Here is a 17446-nt window from a genome sequence, read left to right as displayed (position 1 = left end):
CTAATGTTTAAGTGTGGGGAGATTGATAAACCACTATTTTATTGTTTATCTTGTGCTAATTTGAGTGGTTTTTATTAACTCTCTGGTCACTTATTCATATAATTTGCATGTTTTACATTTTCTTTCCTAACTCTGTGCTATGATTGAAAACATGCTTCTTTGCCCTTAAATTACTAATTTTAATCCTCTTTTATTACCATTTGATTCCTTGATATGTGTGTTAAGTGATTTCAGGGTTTATAGGGTAGGAATGGCTTGGAGGATGGAAAGGAAGCATGCAAAAGTGGAAGGAATACAAGAAATTGAAGGAATTGCTAAGCTGTCCAGCCTGACCTCTTCGCACTTAACTGACCATAACTTGAGTTACAGAGGTCCAAATGAGGCGGTTCTAGTTACGTTGGAAACCTAACATCCGGGGATTCGAAATGATATACAATTTGCCATAGTTTCCATGCTGTTAAGCAACGCGCATGCGTGGATCACGCATACGCATGACCTGGCGAAAGTTCAATCCACGCGTATGCGTGGATGACGCGTACGCCTGATAGAGCCACGTGCTGGACGTATCGGGAGCGATTTCTGGGCTGCTTTTGACCTAGTTTTCGGCCCAGAAACGTAGACTAAAGCCAGGGAACAAGCGGAGACTCAATAGACAACACTTCTCATTATTCACAATTTAGGTTTTAGATGTAGTTTTCTAGAGAGAGAGACTCTCTCCTCTCTCTAGGTTTTAGGAATTCTCTTAGTTTTAGGTTTATTTCTTGTCAATTCCAGGTTCAATGTTCCTTTAATTTCAGTTTCTCTTCTACTTTTATTCATTCTATCATTCTAGTTTGTTTATTTTCCCAATTTGGTTTATGAACTCCTTGTTAGAGTTGATTTCTTTATTTAATGCAATTTGAGGTATTTCATATTTATGATTTTAATTTAGCTTTTTACATTCTTAGCTTTGGTTGAGTAATTGGAGACACTTGAGTTATCAAATTCCTTTGTTGGCTGATAATTGGAATTTGCTGGTTGATTTGGATCCCTCTAAGCTAGTCTTTCCTTAAGAGTTGACTAGGACTTGAGGAATCAAATTTATTAGTCCACTTGACTTTCCTTTATTTAGTAAGGGTTAACTAAGTGGGAGCCACAAACAATTCTCATCACAATTGATAAGGATAACTTGGATAGGACATCTATTTCTCATACCTTGCCAAGAGTTCACTTAATTATTAGTTTACTTTCTTATCATTTACATTCCTTGTTTGACCTTTCAAAAACCTAAAAATATACTTTTCCATAACCAATAATAACTACACCTCCCTGCAACTCCTTGAGAGATGACCCAAGGTTTAAATACTTTGGTTATTATTTTTATTGGATTTGCTATAGTGACAAACAAGTTTTTGTACGAAAGGATTATTGTGAGTAAGAAACTATACTTGCAACGAGAACTTATTTGTGAGTTCTTTACTAGCAAAAATCTGTTCGTCAAAATGGCGCCGTTGCCGGGGAATTGCAAACGTGTGCCTTATTATTGGTTATTGTGAATATTGTGAATAATCTTGCTTTTTCGTTTCTTCGTTAGTGTTTCTAGTTTTAGGAGTTTATTTTCATTATTTTTTACTAGTTTTTATTTCTCTTACTACCATGAATTCTCACCCCTTTGGCTATGAGTTTGGTTACAATCATGTTATAGGAAGAGGAGATTACAATGAAAGCTTGTGTCATGGATGGGACAATCAAAGATGGGAGGAACCACAAGGATTTGATCAACCCTCTTGGCAACAACCACCTCCAAGGCACTATCAACAACCATTCTATGATGCGTACCAAGACAATGGTTATGGAGGACCTCTTCGTGACAATCAACACCCACCACAAAATACCTATGACCCCCTCCTCAACATAATTTTGAACCATCATACTCACAAGTACCTTACCACCAAACACCCCCATATGACCCTAATCCTTACCCACCATACCAAGAGCCTTATGAGCCATACATAAAACTACCCCAATCCCAAAATAATTGCCCCCCTTCCTCTTCCTATGACGAGATGCTTCAATCTTTTGCACAAGGTCTTTGGAGAGCACACTTACCGGTCTAACTTCTGCTATACACACTCTCGTCTACCAGCTTGGATCATCGAATACCTCCAAAAATCAATCCTCAAGCTCTAGTACACCTCCTTTTCGACCCATAATGATCTCTCCATCCCATCACCACCCTCCATGGAAGAGCACCCACATCCATCAATCCAAGAGCAACATGATCCCAATTATGCTACTGACCCGGAACAAGAGAGAAGGGATCGGTTTCATGAATTCATACTTCACAAGAAGCTAGAGGAGGCCCTAAAGGTGGAGGTAGGAGAGACCCTTGAAGAAAGTTGTCAAGAGGTGGAAGTCAACAAGTAGGAGCTGGATTTTGTGCTAGAGCAAGTGGAGAATGCCGAAATTATCAAAGAAGAGGAAGTGGTTGAGGACTTAGGAGATGCGGAACATCCATGGGAAACTCAAGTCATAGAGCCTCCTTCCAAGACGTTTGAATTTGATGTTGAGGAGGGTGCTCAACCTCCAAAACAATTGTTGAATGAAGACTTGGAAGGAATGAAGCAAGAGTTGAGTTCCCTTGGTGATGAAGATCATGCATCAAACCTTCTTGGTGGTGAATCCTTTGAACTTGAAGAACCTTCTCCCGATGAGATAGAAAGCAATGCGGAGGTAGATTTCTCTCATCCTTCCATTTATGATTTAAGTGATGGAGAGGAGTTAGATGAAATTGATGAACAAAGGATTGAAATTGAAGAAGCTTGCAAAGAGGTGGAAGTTATCAAGGAAGAGCACAAGGGAATAGAGCTTGAATTCACCTTGCCAAAGCTGTTGGAGACCTCTCCCCCAAGGCCATTACCATCTAATACAACATCCCAGTGGGTAAAATTTATATCCCTTAGCTTTCTCATTCCACTTGAATATGGTTTAGTTGAGACAGATGGTCAAGTTAGAGCTATTTGTGGCTTTAAGAGTAAGAGGGAGATGGTTAGTGGTGGGAGTCGTCCTGCAAGGTCCAATATGGTTGCATGCTCCAAGTCTAAGTGCAATGGTTGGTATAAGTCTCAATTGAATGGGTCTAGGCGGTTGTTTGGATGTCTCAGTGAGAATTCAGATTGCGTACCACCCTGTTGGAACAATGTAGATCAAAGCAAAAACGGGTGCAAAAGAAAGGTTTGGGACCTCGGAATTCATTCTAACAATCAACACTCTTGGAGCTTTGTCACTTGCTTTAACTTGCTCGAATGCTTTATGTGCTTAGTTTGGGACCCCGAAGGTTATTGGAATCGTAAACATTGGTGGGGATTCCTGGATGAGTTCAAGCATAAGCCACCATGACAGGGAGCTCACCAAATGTCCAACTTAAGGACTTTAACTAAAAGTGCTAGGTGGGAGACAACCCACCATGGTATGATCGTTCTTTTTCAATCTTAGTTTTATTTTGTTTTGTTTTATTCTTAGTTTTATTTTATTCTATTCTTCTTAGTGTTCATTCATAATATTTGCATCAGCATCTGCATTTTGCATTCTGCATACTGCATTAAAAAAAAGTCAACCCACGCGTGCGCGTAGGACACGCGTGGGCTTCGATTCCCAATTTTGTTATCCCATCCAACGAACAGAAAGTTCTGATGGAATCGTGCGGCTGGCGTGCTCTGCGCACAACTCGAGCCACGCGTATGCGTCTAAGACGCGTGTGCGTCATTTTGCAACCTAGGAAATCCACGCGTACGCGTCAAGCACGCGCACGCGTGGATATGGCAATCGGCGTAAGTGGGTGTTTAACCAGAGAGTTGTGCTGCCCTCGCGCTGGAACTATGCTAGAGGCACAAAATCACCCCACGCGTACGCGTCCTTGACGCGTGCACGTCATTTCGCTTTCAGGCCACCCACGCGTACGCGTGGGTGACGCTAACACGTCAAATGGCCAACTCAGTTTTCACGCGTACGCGTCACGTCCCGTTTTTCATTCCTTTCCCCTTTCTTCTCTCTTTTCTCCCTCTTTCCTCCTCCCTTTTTACTTTCTTCTTCTTCATCTCTTTAACTTCTCATCCTTCTTCACTTTCATTCTATTTTACTCAATTTATTTGCATATTTTTATTCATTCCATTTTAATTTTGTGCATACTTTTATTTTCTTTTCTAAGTTTATTATTTTCTCCGTTGGTGTTAAATATTTTTATTCAACTGTTGTATCTTTTTTGGTATTATTTTGGTGCTTAGTGACTTATTTTACACTCTTGGGTGATATTAATTATCTGTCATTGCCAATCTTTTATTATACCTGTATTCCTTTTACATTGACATGAATTTATATTGTCTTTCATTATCTACTCTCTCTTCCCATTTGTTGCACTTTTTGCACTATTGATATGCCATGTGCTCCAACTATTTTCTCACTTGCATGTTGTAGCTGCCATGTAATTGAGACCCTCATTATTTGGCATTAACCCAATCATATTTTATTTGTTTTTTATCTTTGTTTTTGGGTTACTTTTCTTCCCTTTTTCTTTTAGGATGGCCACCAGGAAGGGAACCGGAAGACGTTTACATAGGAGAGACACACAAGTCCCTATGCACATTCTTTGGAGAAAAGCATCAGCTGTAGCAACCCGTCCACTTGCACATCTTAGCATGCACCGAGGACGGTGCAATCTTTAAGTGTGGGGAGGTCGATACCGACTTTCGTGGGTTAGTTATTTCCTTCTCAACACCAATGTTTAATTTTCTTTGTTAAATTAATTGTTGCATTTGCATGTTTGATTGCATGTTTGTTGATTTTGTGCATATTTTACCACTACTTGATTAAAGTAATAAATTTCTTTTCAAAACCCTTTTTATAGTATTTCACTAATTTAAATTGAAAATTTTTGTTAAACTTTTTTGGAGATTGTAAATTGGAACATAAATTATAGCTAAGAACACACAACCTGTGAGATTTGAGCTTAATTATATAGTTACATTATTCAACCATAATATTTTATTCTTGTGTGTTTTCTTCTCTATGATTGCAATCTTTGCTTTGTTTGATTCTATATGTCTATTGTTTAGTGTATTTACATGCATATATATGATTGAGGCCGTCATTTGTCATTAGCTCACTTATCTAAAATAGCTTACCCTTTCAATCACCTTTGTTTGCCACTTTGAGCCTTTTAATCCCTTTTTGTTTTATATTTTACCACATCACTAGCCTTAAGCGAAAAAACAATTAATTATCCTAATTGAATATTTGGTTAGTTTAAGATAGAGATTGTGTGTCAATTAAGTGGGGGGGAACTGTGGGAACTTGGGTTGATGAAAGTGTACAGTGTTTCATTGACAAAATATTGGGAATTTGGGTACTTACTCAAGTGAGACTAGAAAAAAAAAATTTTAACTCCATGTGCATTGATACGTTATATTTACTTTTACTTTAAAAAAAACCAAAAATATTCAAATAAATAAGTAATTAAATAAGGGGACAAAATTACCCCAATGTTATGTTTAATAAAAGATCAACGCATATGTGATAAAATTAAGGAAATATTTGGTACATGAGTATGTGATACAAAAGTGGGAATTATGGGTAGCTAGGCATGATTTTAGAGTTACATAGAGTGTGTGTGTGTGTTAGGTGAGAACTTGGGTTAGTCAAAGATTCATATTATAGCTCACTTGGCCATACATATATCCTCACCCTTACCTTAGCCCCATTACAACCTTGAAAAGACCTCATGATGTTTGCATTGGTATACTAAATATTTGTTGATTAGTTAGATGAAGAACAAGGTTTTAGAAAGCATGACTAGAGAAGAGTAGAGTGAATTGACCCTAGACACTTGAGCGATTAGAGTGCATATATACTACCAGTGAGGGTTCAATGCTTGATTCTATGTTTCCTACTTTCATGAGCTATCTTCTTACAAGTTTACTTGTTCTTTAATTTGTGATTTAAATTAGTGGAATTTGATTTATGTTTGTCTTGGAGAACTTATTTACTTTTAACCAAGTAGATAGACACATCTTAGCATACTGTTGCATTTGCATACATAGGTTGTATCTCATGAGTCATACTTTTCCCTATTCATTCTCTATATCTCCTTGAGCTTAGCATCAGGACATGCTAATGTTTAAGTGTGGGGAGATTGATAAACCACTATTTTATGATTTATCTTGTGCTAATTTGAGTGGTTTTTATCAACTCTCTCGTCACTTATTCATATAATTCGCATGTTTTACATTTTCCTTCCTAATTCTGTGCTATGATTGAAAACATGCTTCTTTGGCCTTAAATTACTAATTTTAATCCTCTTTTATTACCATTCGATGCCTTGATATGTGTGTTACGTGATTTCAGGGTTTATAGGGCAGGAATGGCTTGGAGGATGGAAAGGAAGCATGCAAAAGTGGGGAATACAAGAAGTTGAAGGAATTGCTAAGCTGTCCAGCCTGACCACTTCACACTTAGCTGACCATAACTTGAGCTACAGAAATTCAAATGAGGCGGTTCCAGTTGCGTTGGAAAGCTAACATCCGGGGATTCGAAATGATATATAATTTGTCATAGTTGCCATGCTGTTAGGCGACGCGCACGCGTGGATCACGCGTACGCGTGACCTGTCGAAAGTTCAATCCACGCGTACGCATGGATGACGCGTACGCGTGACAGAGCCACGTGCTGGACGTATCGGAAGTGATTTCTGGGCTATTTTTGACCCAGTTTTTGGCCCAGAAACGCAGACTAAAGCCAGGGGACAAGCAGAGACTCAACAGACAACACTTCTCATTATTCACAATTTAGATTTTAGATGTAGTTTTCTAGAGAGAGAGACTCTCTCTTCTATCTAGGTTTTAGGAATTCTCTTAGTTTTAGGTTTATTTCTTCTCAATTCTAGGTTCAATGTTCCTTTAATTTCAGTTTCTCTTCTACTTTTATTCATTCTATCATTCTAGTTTGTTTATTTTCCCAATTTGGTTATGAACTCCATGTTAGATTTGATTTCTTTATTTAATGCAATTTGAGGTATTTCATATTTATGATTTTAATTTATCTTTTTACATTCTTAGCTTTGGTTGAGTAATTGGTGACGGTTGAGTTATCAAACTCCTTTGTTGGCTAATAATTGGAATTTGCTGGTTGATTTGGATCCCTCTAAGCTAGTCTTTCCTTAGGAGTTGACTAGGACTTGAGGAATCAAATTGATTAGTCCACTTGACTTTCCTTTATTTAGTAAGGGTTAACTAAGTAGGAGCCATAAACAATTCTCATCAAAATTGATAAGGATAACTAGGATAGGACATCTAATTCTCATACCTTGCCAAGAGTTCACTTAATTATTAGTTTACTTTCTTATCATTTACATTCCTTGTTCGACCTTTTAAAAACCCAAAAATATACTTTTTCATAACCAATAATAACTACACCTCCCTGCAATTCCTTGAGAGATGACCCGAGGTTTAAATACTTCGATTATTATTTTTATTGGGTTTGCTTTAGTGACAAACAAGTTTTTGTATGAAAGGATTATTGTTAGTTTAGAAATTATACTTGCAACGAGAACTTATTTGTGAATTCTTTACTAGCAAAAATCTGTTCGTCAGAACCATGAGCATCTCCCATAGTACATGGCCGGTAGTTTTGATCTCATACAATCTTCCTCCATGGTGTTGCATGAAACCAGAGTATGTCATGATGTCCTTGCTCATCCCTAGACTAGGTTCGCCTGGAAAAAGCATTGATGTGTATCTTCAGCCATTAATTGAAGAGTTGAAGGTTTTATGGGAAGTTGGAGTGAAAACATATGATGCTTCAAAAGAATAAAACTTTTCAACTACATGCAGCACTTTTATGCACCATAAGTGACTTTCCAGCTTATGCTATGTTATCCAGTTGGAGCACAAAGGGAAAGTTAGCATGTCCTTGCTGTAATTATGACACCTCCTATTGTTATTTAAAACATAGTTGAAAGATGTGCTACATGGATCATCGTAAATTTTTTGCTACGGATCATCCATATAGGATGGATAAAAGATCTTTCAATGGTGATGTTGAATTAAGGTCTTCACCAACTTTATTAGATGGGGAAAAAATTTTTGAAGATTTGAAAGATTTTGACAATGTATTTGAAAAGAAGCAAAAAAATAAAATTGATGGTCCATGAAAGAAAAGGTCCATTTTCTTTGAGTTGCCATATTGGAAGCAAAATACATTGCGCCATTGTCTTGATGTTATGCACATCGACGTATGTGATAACATAATTGGAACTTTATTAGACATTCCAGGAAAGTCCAAAGATCATTCAAATGCTCGTTACGATCTTAAAGATATGGGCAAAAGGAAAAAACTTCAACCAAAGGAGATAGATGGTGGGAAGAAAGCAAAAATTGCTAAGGCTTGTTTTAACCTTACTACTCAAGAAAAAAACTATTTTTTGTGATATTTTAAAGTCAGTAAAATTGCCATCTGGTAGTGCCTCAAATATTTCTCGGTGTGTTCATGTTGCTGAGAAAAAGATATCAGGCTACAAAAGTCACGATGCTCATTTTATGGTGCATTATTTGTTGCAAGTAGCTGTAAAATACACAATGCAGAATCAAGTAGCTGGCCCTTTAATTTATCTAGGTTCATTCTTTCGTTCCTTGTGCCAAAAAGTTATTGAAAATGATACAATAGATCATTTGGAAGTAGATATTAGAGAAATTTTGTGCCAATTAGAAAGAATATTTCCTCCTAGTTTCTTTGATATAATGGTACATTTACCTATTCATCTGGTAAACAAGTTGAGGTTGGGTGGCCCAGTTTAATTTAGGTGGATGTACCCCATCGAGAGATATCTGTGTAGGTTTAAGTCCTACGTTCGCAATAAGAGCCGCCCTGAAGGTTCAATTGCTGAAGGATATTTAGCCAAAGAATGCTTGACATTTTGCTCAAGGTATTTAAGTCCTCATGTGGATACAAGGCTAAGTAGGAGGACACAAAATTATGATAATTGCAGTGAAGCTGAAGTATGTCATGATAGCTATTTTGCATGCTTGGGGCGACCAATTGGTGGAAAGAGGAAAGGGCAACCTTTTTCTCTAGATGCCAACTTAAAAATACAAGCTCATCGGTACATCTTATTCAATTGTGATAAAGTTAAAGACTACATTAGGTATTTTTCTTATATATTTTCCAACTACCAATTCTCTATTAGAAAATTTAACTTACTCACTTTTTACTTACTTTAGAGAGTACGAGGAACATGTCAACAATCAAACTAAAGGTAGAAAATGGAAGAAGGCAAAAACTCTAAGTCATGATTTTAGTGAATGGTTCAAAGAGTGTGCTTCTCATGAAGATGTTCCGAAACAACTTAAAGATTTGTCTAGAGGCCCAAACACAGTTGCAAAACGATTTTCTAGTTATGTAATCAATGGCTACAAATTTCAAACTAGAGAACATGATGCAAGCCACACAACTCAAAACAGTGGTGTGACTTTGGTGTGCGAAACACCAAGCTTTGTTAGTGCCAAGGACAACAACCCAATGACAAAAGCCGTAACATATTTTGGTGCAATAAATGACATAATTGAGTTAGACTATTATGCATGTTTTAAATTTGTTCTCTTCAACTGTGATTGGTTTGAAGTTGAAGAAGAGAATTTTGGGCTAACTTCAGTTCATTTTAATAAAAGATGTTCTCGGGATGATTCTTTTGTATTAGCTTCACAAGTCTACTAATGCTTTTATATTCAAGACCCTTTTAACAAAGACAAGCATTATGTCATGAAAACAGTGCCAAGGGATTTATTCAATATGTATGATGGGTATGATGTTGAAGACGAAGAGTCTAATCAGAAGGACCCCTTTGATCAAGCGAATAATTTGTATGTGCCAAAGGATAATTGTGAAGTTCAATGGACTAGAGAAGACATGCCAAATACAATCATTGAGAAACCTTCACTTGTTTTACAACAAGCTGAATATGATGATGATTCTGATCTTTAAAGAGATTTCTCTTCTGAACATAGAATAATTTTTTCTTTTATTTTTGGTGTAATTGTTATTGAACAGGTGCATTTCTTATAAATTCTTGGTTCTTTTAATATGTGATTTAGTTTTTTACTATTATGTTAATAGATTTTTTTATGTATATTAATCTCATTATTTTATTTCCTTTTTCAAAAAATGTTCAAAAAATTCATTGAACATGAGATAGATTCAAAGTCAAGTGCTGAATTGCGTGCAAAGTTCTTCAAAAATATGGAAGTTAAGCGAGAATAGATGTCTTCTGGTCAACAACAACATCAACCACCACCACCCCTTAAGAGGATAAAAACCCTTAGTGATAGGGAAAGGGAGAAGAAGTTAAGAAAAAATGGTGTCCAAGCAAATGATAAGCAGAATTTTGTAGAAAAGCCAAAAGTTGCAAAAGAAAAATGGCAGAATTTGAAGAAAAGTAAAGTACAGATGGAAGCAAGTCTGACTCACTCACAAGGATCAACATGTGGACAAGAAAAAGAACTTCCTTCTAAATCTACTGCTATGGCTCACAAGAATACTAGAGAAGTAGATTCTAGAATGAGTCAAGATTTGAAGAGAAAAGAGACCACAATTGAAGATGATATTGAAGAGTGTGGCAGCTTGCAAGAAAGGCCAACTAAGAAGGGAAAAACACGTCAATTTGCTTCAATGCCGATTGATACATTTCTTAAACTTAACAATGAACCTGATGGTGAAGAGAAATTGGATGAGAATGAAGGAGATATTATAGAGGAGCAGGACAAGAATTATATTAATCCAACTGAGGCTGAGAACATAGACAATACTTTGAAAGGTAAATTTTTTGTTTTTGCTCTGCCTCCATTCTCCCTCCCCTTGCCATTTTCTGTTTCTGCTTCTTCTGCAGGATCTCAATTTTTTTTCTGTTTACATTTTCTTAGTTTAATTAGTTTGTTTAGTTTTGGTTAAATTAGTCGGTTTAGTTATGCATGCTTAGTGGATTATAGGTGGTTAGGAAGTTTTATCTGAATTGTAGTGAATTTAGGTTGAACTTTTGGGTTGCTGCTGATGCCTGGAATGAATGGTTTTCTGAGCTGTTTTAATTGACAAATGATGGTTGTTGCATTACTGTTAGGACTTGGTATAGTGCTGCTTTATCCTTTTTAATGGCTGATCTCATGCCTTGTTTTGATTGAGCAATGATGATGATGGCCTTATTATGCTAATTTTTATATTGCTGCTGATTGCCATTTTCGCTTGCTGCCGTTTAATTCATATAAATTGATCCTGATTAGTGCTTATTTGATTTTAGTGAGTTCATATGGGTTGATTTTGCTATTTGTTTAAATTTAGAAACGTCCTATTTACTACCAAAATGCTGCCGAAATTTCTAAAAATTTGTATGTTAATTGAATTCCAATTTGTGAATTGAATTTGGTAATTTGTTACTTTAGTTTTGTTTCGTGACCAAATTCAACTCAAAAGGTTACTTTAATTTTTTCTTTTTTTTTTCAATCAAATATCTTATAAATCAATAAGAAGGATGGTATATAATTAGTATCTTTGTATAGACACAACAGTGAAGAAAACACCTCAATATTTCCCTTTCTCCTCTTTTATTCTTCTTCCATTTTTGCCCTCCCCTGTCTTCGCAACCAGAACAAAAAACTCCACTGTTCCCCCGTTTCTGCACTCATCCTCCACAATGTGCCACCAGTAGCCGCCTCTGGGTCGACACTCTCTGCCTCCATTCTCCCTCCCCTTGCCATTTTCTGTTTCTGCTTCTTCTGTAGGTTCTCAATTTTTTTTACTGTTTACATTTTCTTAGTTTAATTAGTTTGTTCAGTTTTTGTTAAATTAGTCAGTTTAGTTATGCATGCTTAGTGGATTATAGGTGGTTAGGAAGTTTTATCTGAATTGTAGTGGATTTAGGTTGAACTTTTTGGTTGCTGCTGATGCCTGGAATGAATAGCTGTTTTAATTGACAAATGATGGTTGTTGCATTATTGTTAGGACTTGGTATAGTGCTGATTTATCCTTGTTAATGGCTGATTTCATGCCTTGTTTTGATTTATTTTTTGATGATGATAGCCTTATTATGCTAATTTTTATATTGCTGCTGATTGCCATTTTCGCTTGCTGCCATTTAATTCATATAAATTGATCATGATTAGTGCTGATTTAATTTTAGTGAGTTCAACTCAAAAGGTTATTTTAATTTGTTCTGTTTTTTTCAATTAAATATCTTATAAATCAATAAGAGGGATGGTATATAATTAGTATCTTTGTATAGACACAACAGTGAAGAAAATACGAGGACATACACAATGCTTGAAGATTCATGCAAGAAAGTTAGAAAATAGAGAAGAAATTACTCTAGATATTGAAGGAGATGCAATTGGTCCTACTGATGAAGCTGTAAACAACTTGAGCAAATTTTTGGGCACAGTGGCAAGAAATTCAGATTTTTGTCCATTAATTTTACACAAATTGGAAGGGGATTAAAGAAGCCATTTGGGAATATGTTCAAGTGAGAATATTAGTCTTGCTTCTTTTAGAAACTATTTAAAAATGTACACATGTATTTTATTCTTACTAGCAAATAATATTTGTGTTTTATAGGCTAAATTCATTATTCCAACTGAAGGAAAGAGGATGGTCCTTGCTCGTATCAATGACAACTGGAGAAGGTATAAGACCACAATAAAGCAAACTCATTTTCTGCCATACAAATGTGTTAATGAGATGTTGAAAAATCGTCCTAAAAGCATACCTGAGAGTCATTTTCGAAAGTTAATTGCTTATTGGAGAACTGAGAAAGTTAAGGTAAGACATGTGAAATTTAGTGTAATTGTTTATGCAATTATATTATATACACATATGAGTGAAATATGATGATTTTTTTAATACTTGTCTCTTGTTATGTAGAAAATGTCTGCGCAGAATAAGAAAAATAGGGCACAACAGAAATTTAGGCATCGAAAGGGACCAATAAATTTTGCAAGAATACGTACAAGATTGGTACAATTTTTTATTCTTTGTGAATTTGTATGTGTATGTGTGGTGTGCCTTTTAACTCTATTTAAATGTTAGTTGAATTGGACTTATAGGCTGCTTCTAAGGAAAATAATGAACCACCTAGTCAAGCAGAAATGTTTGTTGAGACTCGTCAAAGCACAAAGGAAAAATCATTGGATGAAGACACTTTGGATGTTATTGTAAGTATTAGGAGTTAATTTGGTTAAAATAGGTTATGAATTTCTTGTGTCTTGGCAATTTGTCCATCACTTGTGGTTACTTTTATGCTTGCGTTGAGTTAAAGAATCTTGACATTATACTTAATCTCTATTATTTGTTTTGATGTTGTCAAATGATATATGCTTTTAGTCCAATTGTGTATTTACTCTTATTTTATTATTATTTTTTTCTTCACATTAATATAGGCACATTTGCAAGCTGAGAATAAAAAGTCTAAAGAATAAGTAATTAGAGCTTTCCAATCTATATTTGGGAAAGAGAAGGCAGGGAAGGTGCGATGTCACGGAAGAGTTACCACACCAACTTTGTTGAAGAAAAATGAAGAAATTGCCACCCTTAAGCAGCAACATGCAACTGAGAAGGCAACATTAGAGGGTAAGGTTGATGGGATGCAAAAAGAAGTAGATGAACTAAAATCACTTGTTAAGATGATGCTGCAACAAAAAAGCTCAGGAGTAGACCTTGACATGTTAGCTACTCAATTAGGAAGCACTAATCTGAACAATGATGCACATGAAGAGGTATTATTTGTTGTTAAAGTTTTTATATGTTATCATATCTTAAATAATGGTTGATTATGATGATGTTGAGTTAATTGTTTTGTGTATCCAAATAAAAGAATGTTATGATATATATGTTTGTCCTCTCTCTCTCAAACATTTTTATTTAACATTATTAGTATTAAAGATGTGTAGTTTTATATTTGATTTTTTTTTTGTTTAAAGGAAAACTATGTTGAAGGGGAAATCGAACTTGATTAAGGTCAAATTTTTAAAAGCAAATGTTACAGAGTAAAAGTCATGAACTTGTGGACATGATGACTATTTGCTACTTAGCTATTTCAACTCTCTTTTGTTATTATATTTTTTTGCAAAATTAGATGATATTGTGGATCTTACAACAATTTTTATAAGTTAAATTTAATGGGAAATGTTCAATTATTTTTCTTTAGTGACTTGATTCAAATAGTTTAGATTATTTATTGACACTAAATAATTAAAAAAATTGAAATTAATTTCATTCACGAGAAAACTATTGTAAATAAAAAATTATATATTACAAAAAAATCGTTGTCAATAGTTACAAAAGACAAGGGTGTTAAAACCGTTGTCAAAGATGATTACATAATGGCAATGGTATTAAAACCATTGTCAAAACACGACTCCAACGGTAACACTTTAAAACCGTTGTCTTAGATGACTATAAAATGGCAATGGTTTTGAAACCGTTGCCGAAAAATGACACCAACAGTAACGCTTTAAAGTTGTTGTCTTAGATGACTATAAAATGGCAATGGTATTAAAACCGTTGCCGAAAAACGACACCAACAGTAACGCTTTAAAACCGTTGGCTATGTGAATAATATAACTACAACAGTTTAAAACTGTTACCTATCCAGTTACGGTATTAAACCGTTGGATCATTTATAAGAACGGTTCTAAACCGTTGCTTATCGAGTAACGGTTCGTAACCGTTGTTTAAAATTTCCCGTCAAAACTGTTGTCTTTGCTAGTAACTGAAGCAACGGTTTTTTTGTTACCGTTGCCTTAGGTAAAAAGCCGTTGCCTATGAACATTGGTAACGGCCGCATATACCACAGGTCAAAAACCGTTGCCAAAGCGTTACCTAAAGTTTTAGCAACTGTTATTTGATCAACGGTTTAGCTTTCAAGTTAAACCTTAGCTTTCAATTTTCTTCAAGCTTTAACTTTTCCGGCAAGTCTTCAAGATTTCAGCACTCAACAATTCAAGGTTTTATTGATCTACTTAGTAGATTAATTCGATATTTACGTGCTCACTCCGTTAATTCTCGTAGAAATAATATTTACTCACAGTGATATTAATTGAATGATCCGGTGCACTTGCGAGTATCGATGAACTCTATTTTTCGCTTATCAAATTTTTGGCACTTGTTTAATTTTGTTAAAAATAATTAACTGTTTAAATATGAAAAATATGTTATAACGTGAGATAAAAACCACTTGTAAGTGGGGAAATAGTTATTAATAACTTTTGCTCGAAAAATTACTTGCATTTATTTTTTCTAAGAACTAGGTCTCGTAAGTACTAATTCACTTCTAAATTTTATTTTGTTTAATTTAAATTATTATATCTAAATTTTACTTATAAATTGATCTAATTTTATCTAAATAGTAATAAATTATATCTTTTTTTATTTTGTAAATCGATCCAAATCATACCATGAATATTATTTTAATTTTAAATTTCTTTGTAATAATATACATATTTTTTAAAAATTTTATATATCTCGTTTACAGTAATTTTAATTTGTTTATACTATAAATGAAATATGTAAAAAAAATAAAAATTGATAAATATACTACAAATTATTTATATTGATACATAAAATATTTAAATTATTTATTTAGGAAAAAAATCCCTTTTTTGTGTCGCTATGTTGCGAAATGCGTAGTGTGCGGATCAATAGATGGGGGGCTCGCCCGAGAGAAAGCTGAATGAATGAGCAGTGCGAAACTGCAAGGTGGGGCCAAATTAATATACTCACTCAGATCGAATCGAATTGAGAGCCTTGTACAAATGCTTATTGCACTATGGACATGTCAATATCATAGAATGAATCTAACTAAATGTTTTGGTTCCCCAGTGTATCTACCGTCCACAAGCCCACAACATTGAATAATCACTTCGCTTTTCGAATCTTTACTCTTTAGTTAATAGTTACACTGTTGGGCGTTGGCTACAGAATACTTGAATTGCTTAGGAATTTACAGATTTCATATGTTCTTTTGATCTTTTCCCCCAAACAAAGGGACTATTGCTGGAAATTACTCTTAAAGAAAATATTTGATATTCTAAAATCAGATGAAACATAAAAAAATTAAGTATAAAATACAGATTCAAATCATTCAACTAAACAATGTAATTACTCAAATATATTGAACAACGAAAACTATATATATAATCGTTTGAATTTGCCTGCACATCCCAACTTTGAACTTACATCTAGAGTACGATACGAATCAAGCCTTTGGAAGTTCAAAATTTAAAATAAATAAATAAAAAAAATAAAAAAATTAAAGAAAAATTATATTGTTTATCAAACTTCAAGTATTTTGCCTAACATTCTAAATACATTAATAAAAACAATTTGTAGTTTTTTTATTTTAATTTTTTACATTCAATTACATGTACTACAGTATTAATAGACACGTCCTTTTTATTTATCAAATATGTATAATACTAATAAGGAGAGTTAATTCTTAAAATACATTTTGTTAATATATTAGTTAAGATATAATTAAGAAGTTTTGAAGTTAATTCTCAAAAATAACAAAATGTATTTTAATGAATTTATATATAATAATGAATATTTTTAAAAAATTATATAGCAAATCTTATATATATCGGGCGGATTCCTCCTTTTGCTCCTCAGCCTACGGGGTATTAGCAGTCGTTTCCAGCTGTTGTTCCCCTCCCAACGGCAGGTTTTTACGCGTTACTCACCCGTCCGCCACTGGAAACACCACTTCCCGTCCGACTTGCATGTGTAAGGCATGCCGCCGGCGTTCATCCTGAGCCAGGATCGAACTCTCCATGTTACGATTCCAAACGAACAAATTCAAACTTGATTGAAAAGGATCTTTTTGATTCTCAAAGAATGGGATGGGGGCAAAAGGATTGATCGAGAAAGATTTCTTGTTCTTATTAAAAGATCGTGATTGGATCCACATATGTTTGGTAAAAAGAAAAATCTTTTCCTTTGAGAATAATCAAAAAAAGGAATCAATTGGAACATAAAAACGTGACTGAATTGGTCCTAGTTACTCTTCGGGACGGAGTGGAAGAAGGAAGGGGGGAGATTCTCGAACGAAGAAAAGGATCCAATGACTAGTCAGAATTTGATAGAAATCGCAAATGACGATTTAATTTGTGAAGGCAAATTAACTGGTATTCCACGATTTCATTGTGGAGAGGATATTATCATATTATTATTATCATTGTAATGGTGAAGGAAAGGTAAAGTAGTGGAGAAAGTTATTATTATTATTATAACGGTGAAGGAGAGGGAGAATCTGGAGATGAGATTATTATTTTGTTTATGGGCGTGGTAGCATTGTTATTATTCGCGTATTATTATTAGGAGGCAACTTATATAAAGATGTTTAAAATATTTTTTTTAAAGATTTTTTATTTTAACTAATCAA

The 17446-nt window shown here is 34.6% G+C and overlaps 1 protein-coding gene across 1 annotated transcript; it reads left to right on the top strand.

Annotated features, from left to right (window-relative positions):
- LOC107609835 lies at positions 12495–13332 on the top strand. The gene is made up of 4 exons (XM_021107677.1): positions 12495–12532; positions 12625–12828; positions 12931–13023; positions 13113–13332. The coding sequence occupies exons 2-4, from the start codon at positions 12658–12660 to the stop codon at positions 13236–13238; spliced, it is 390 nt and encodes a 129-aa protein (XP_020963336.1). The 5' UTR covers positions 12495–12532; positions 12625–12657; the 3' UTR covers positions 13239–13332.

Source organism: Arachis ipaensis, chromosome B07, assembly GCF_000816755.2.
Source record: "Arachis ipaensis cultivar K30076 chromosome B07, Araip1.1, whole genome shotgun sequence".
In the NCBI taxonomy this organism is placed as follows: Eukaryota; Viridiplantae; Streptophyta; class Magnoliopsida; order Fabales; family Fabaceae; genus Arachis; species Arachis ipaensis.
Note: the sequence above shows the minus strand (reverse complement) of the source record. Positions and strands in the feature narration are given on the sequence as shown.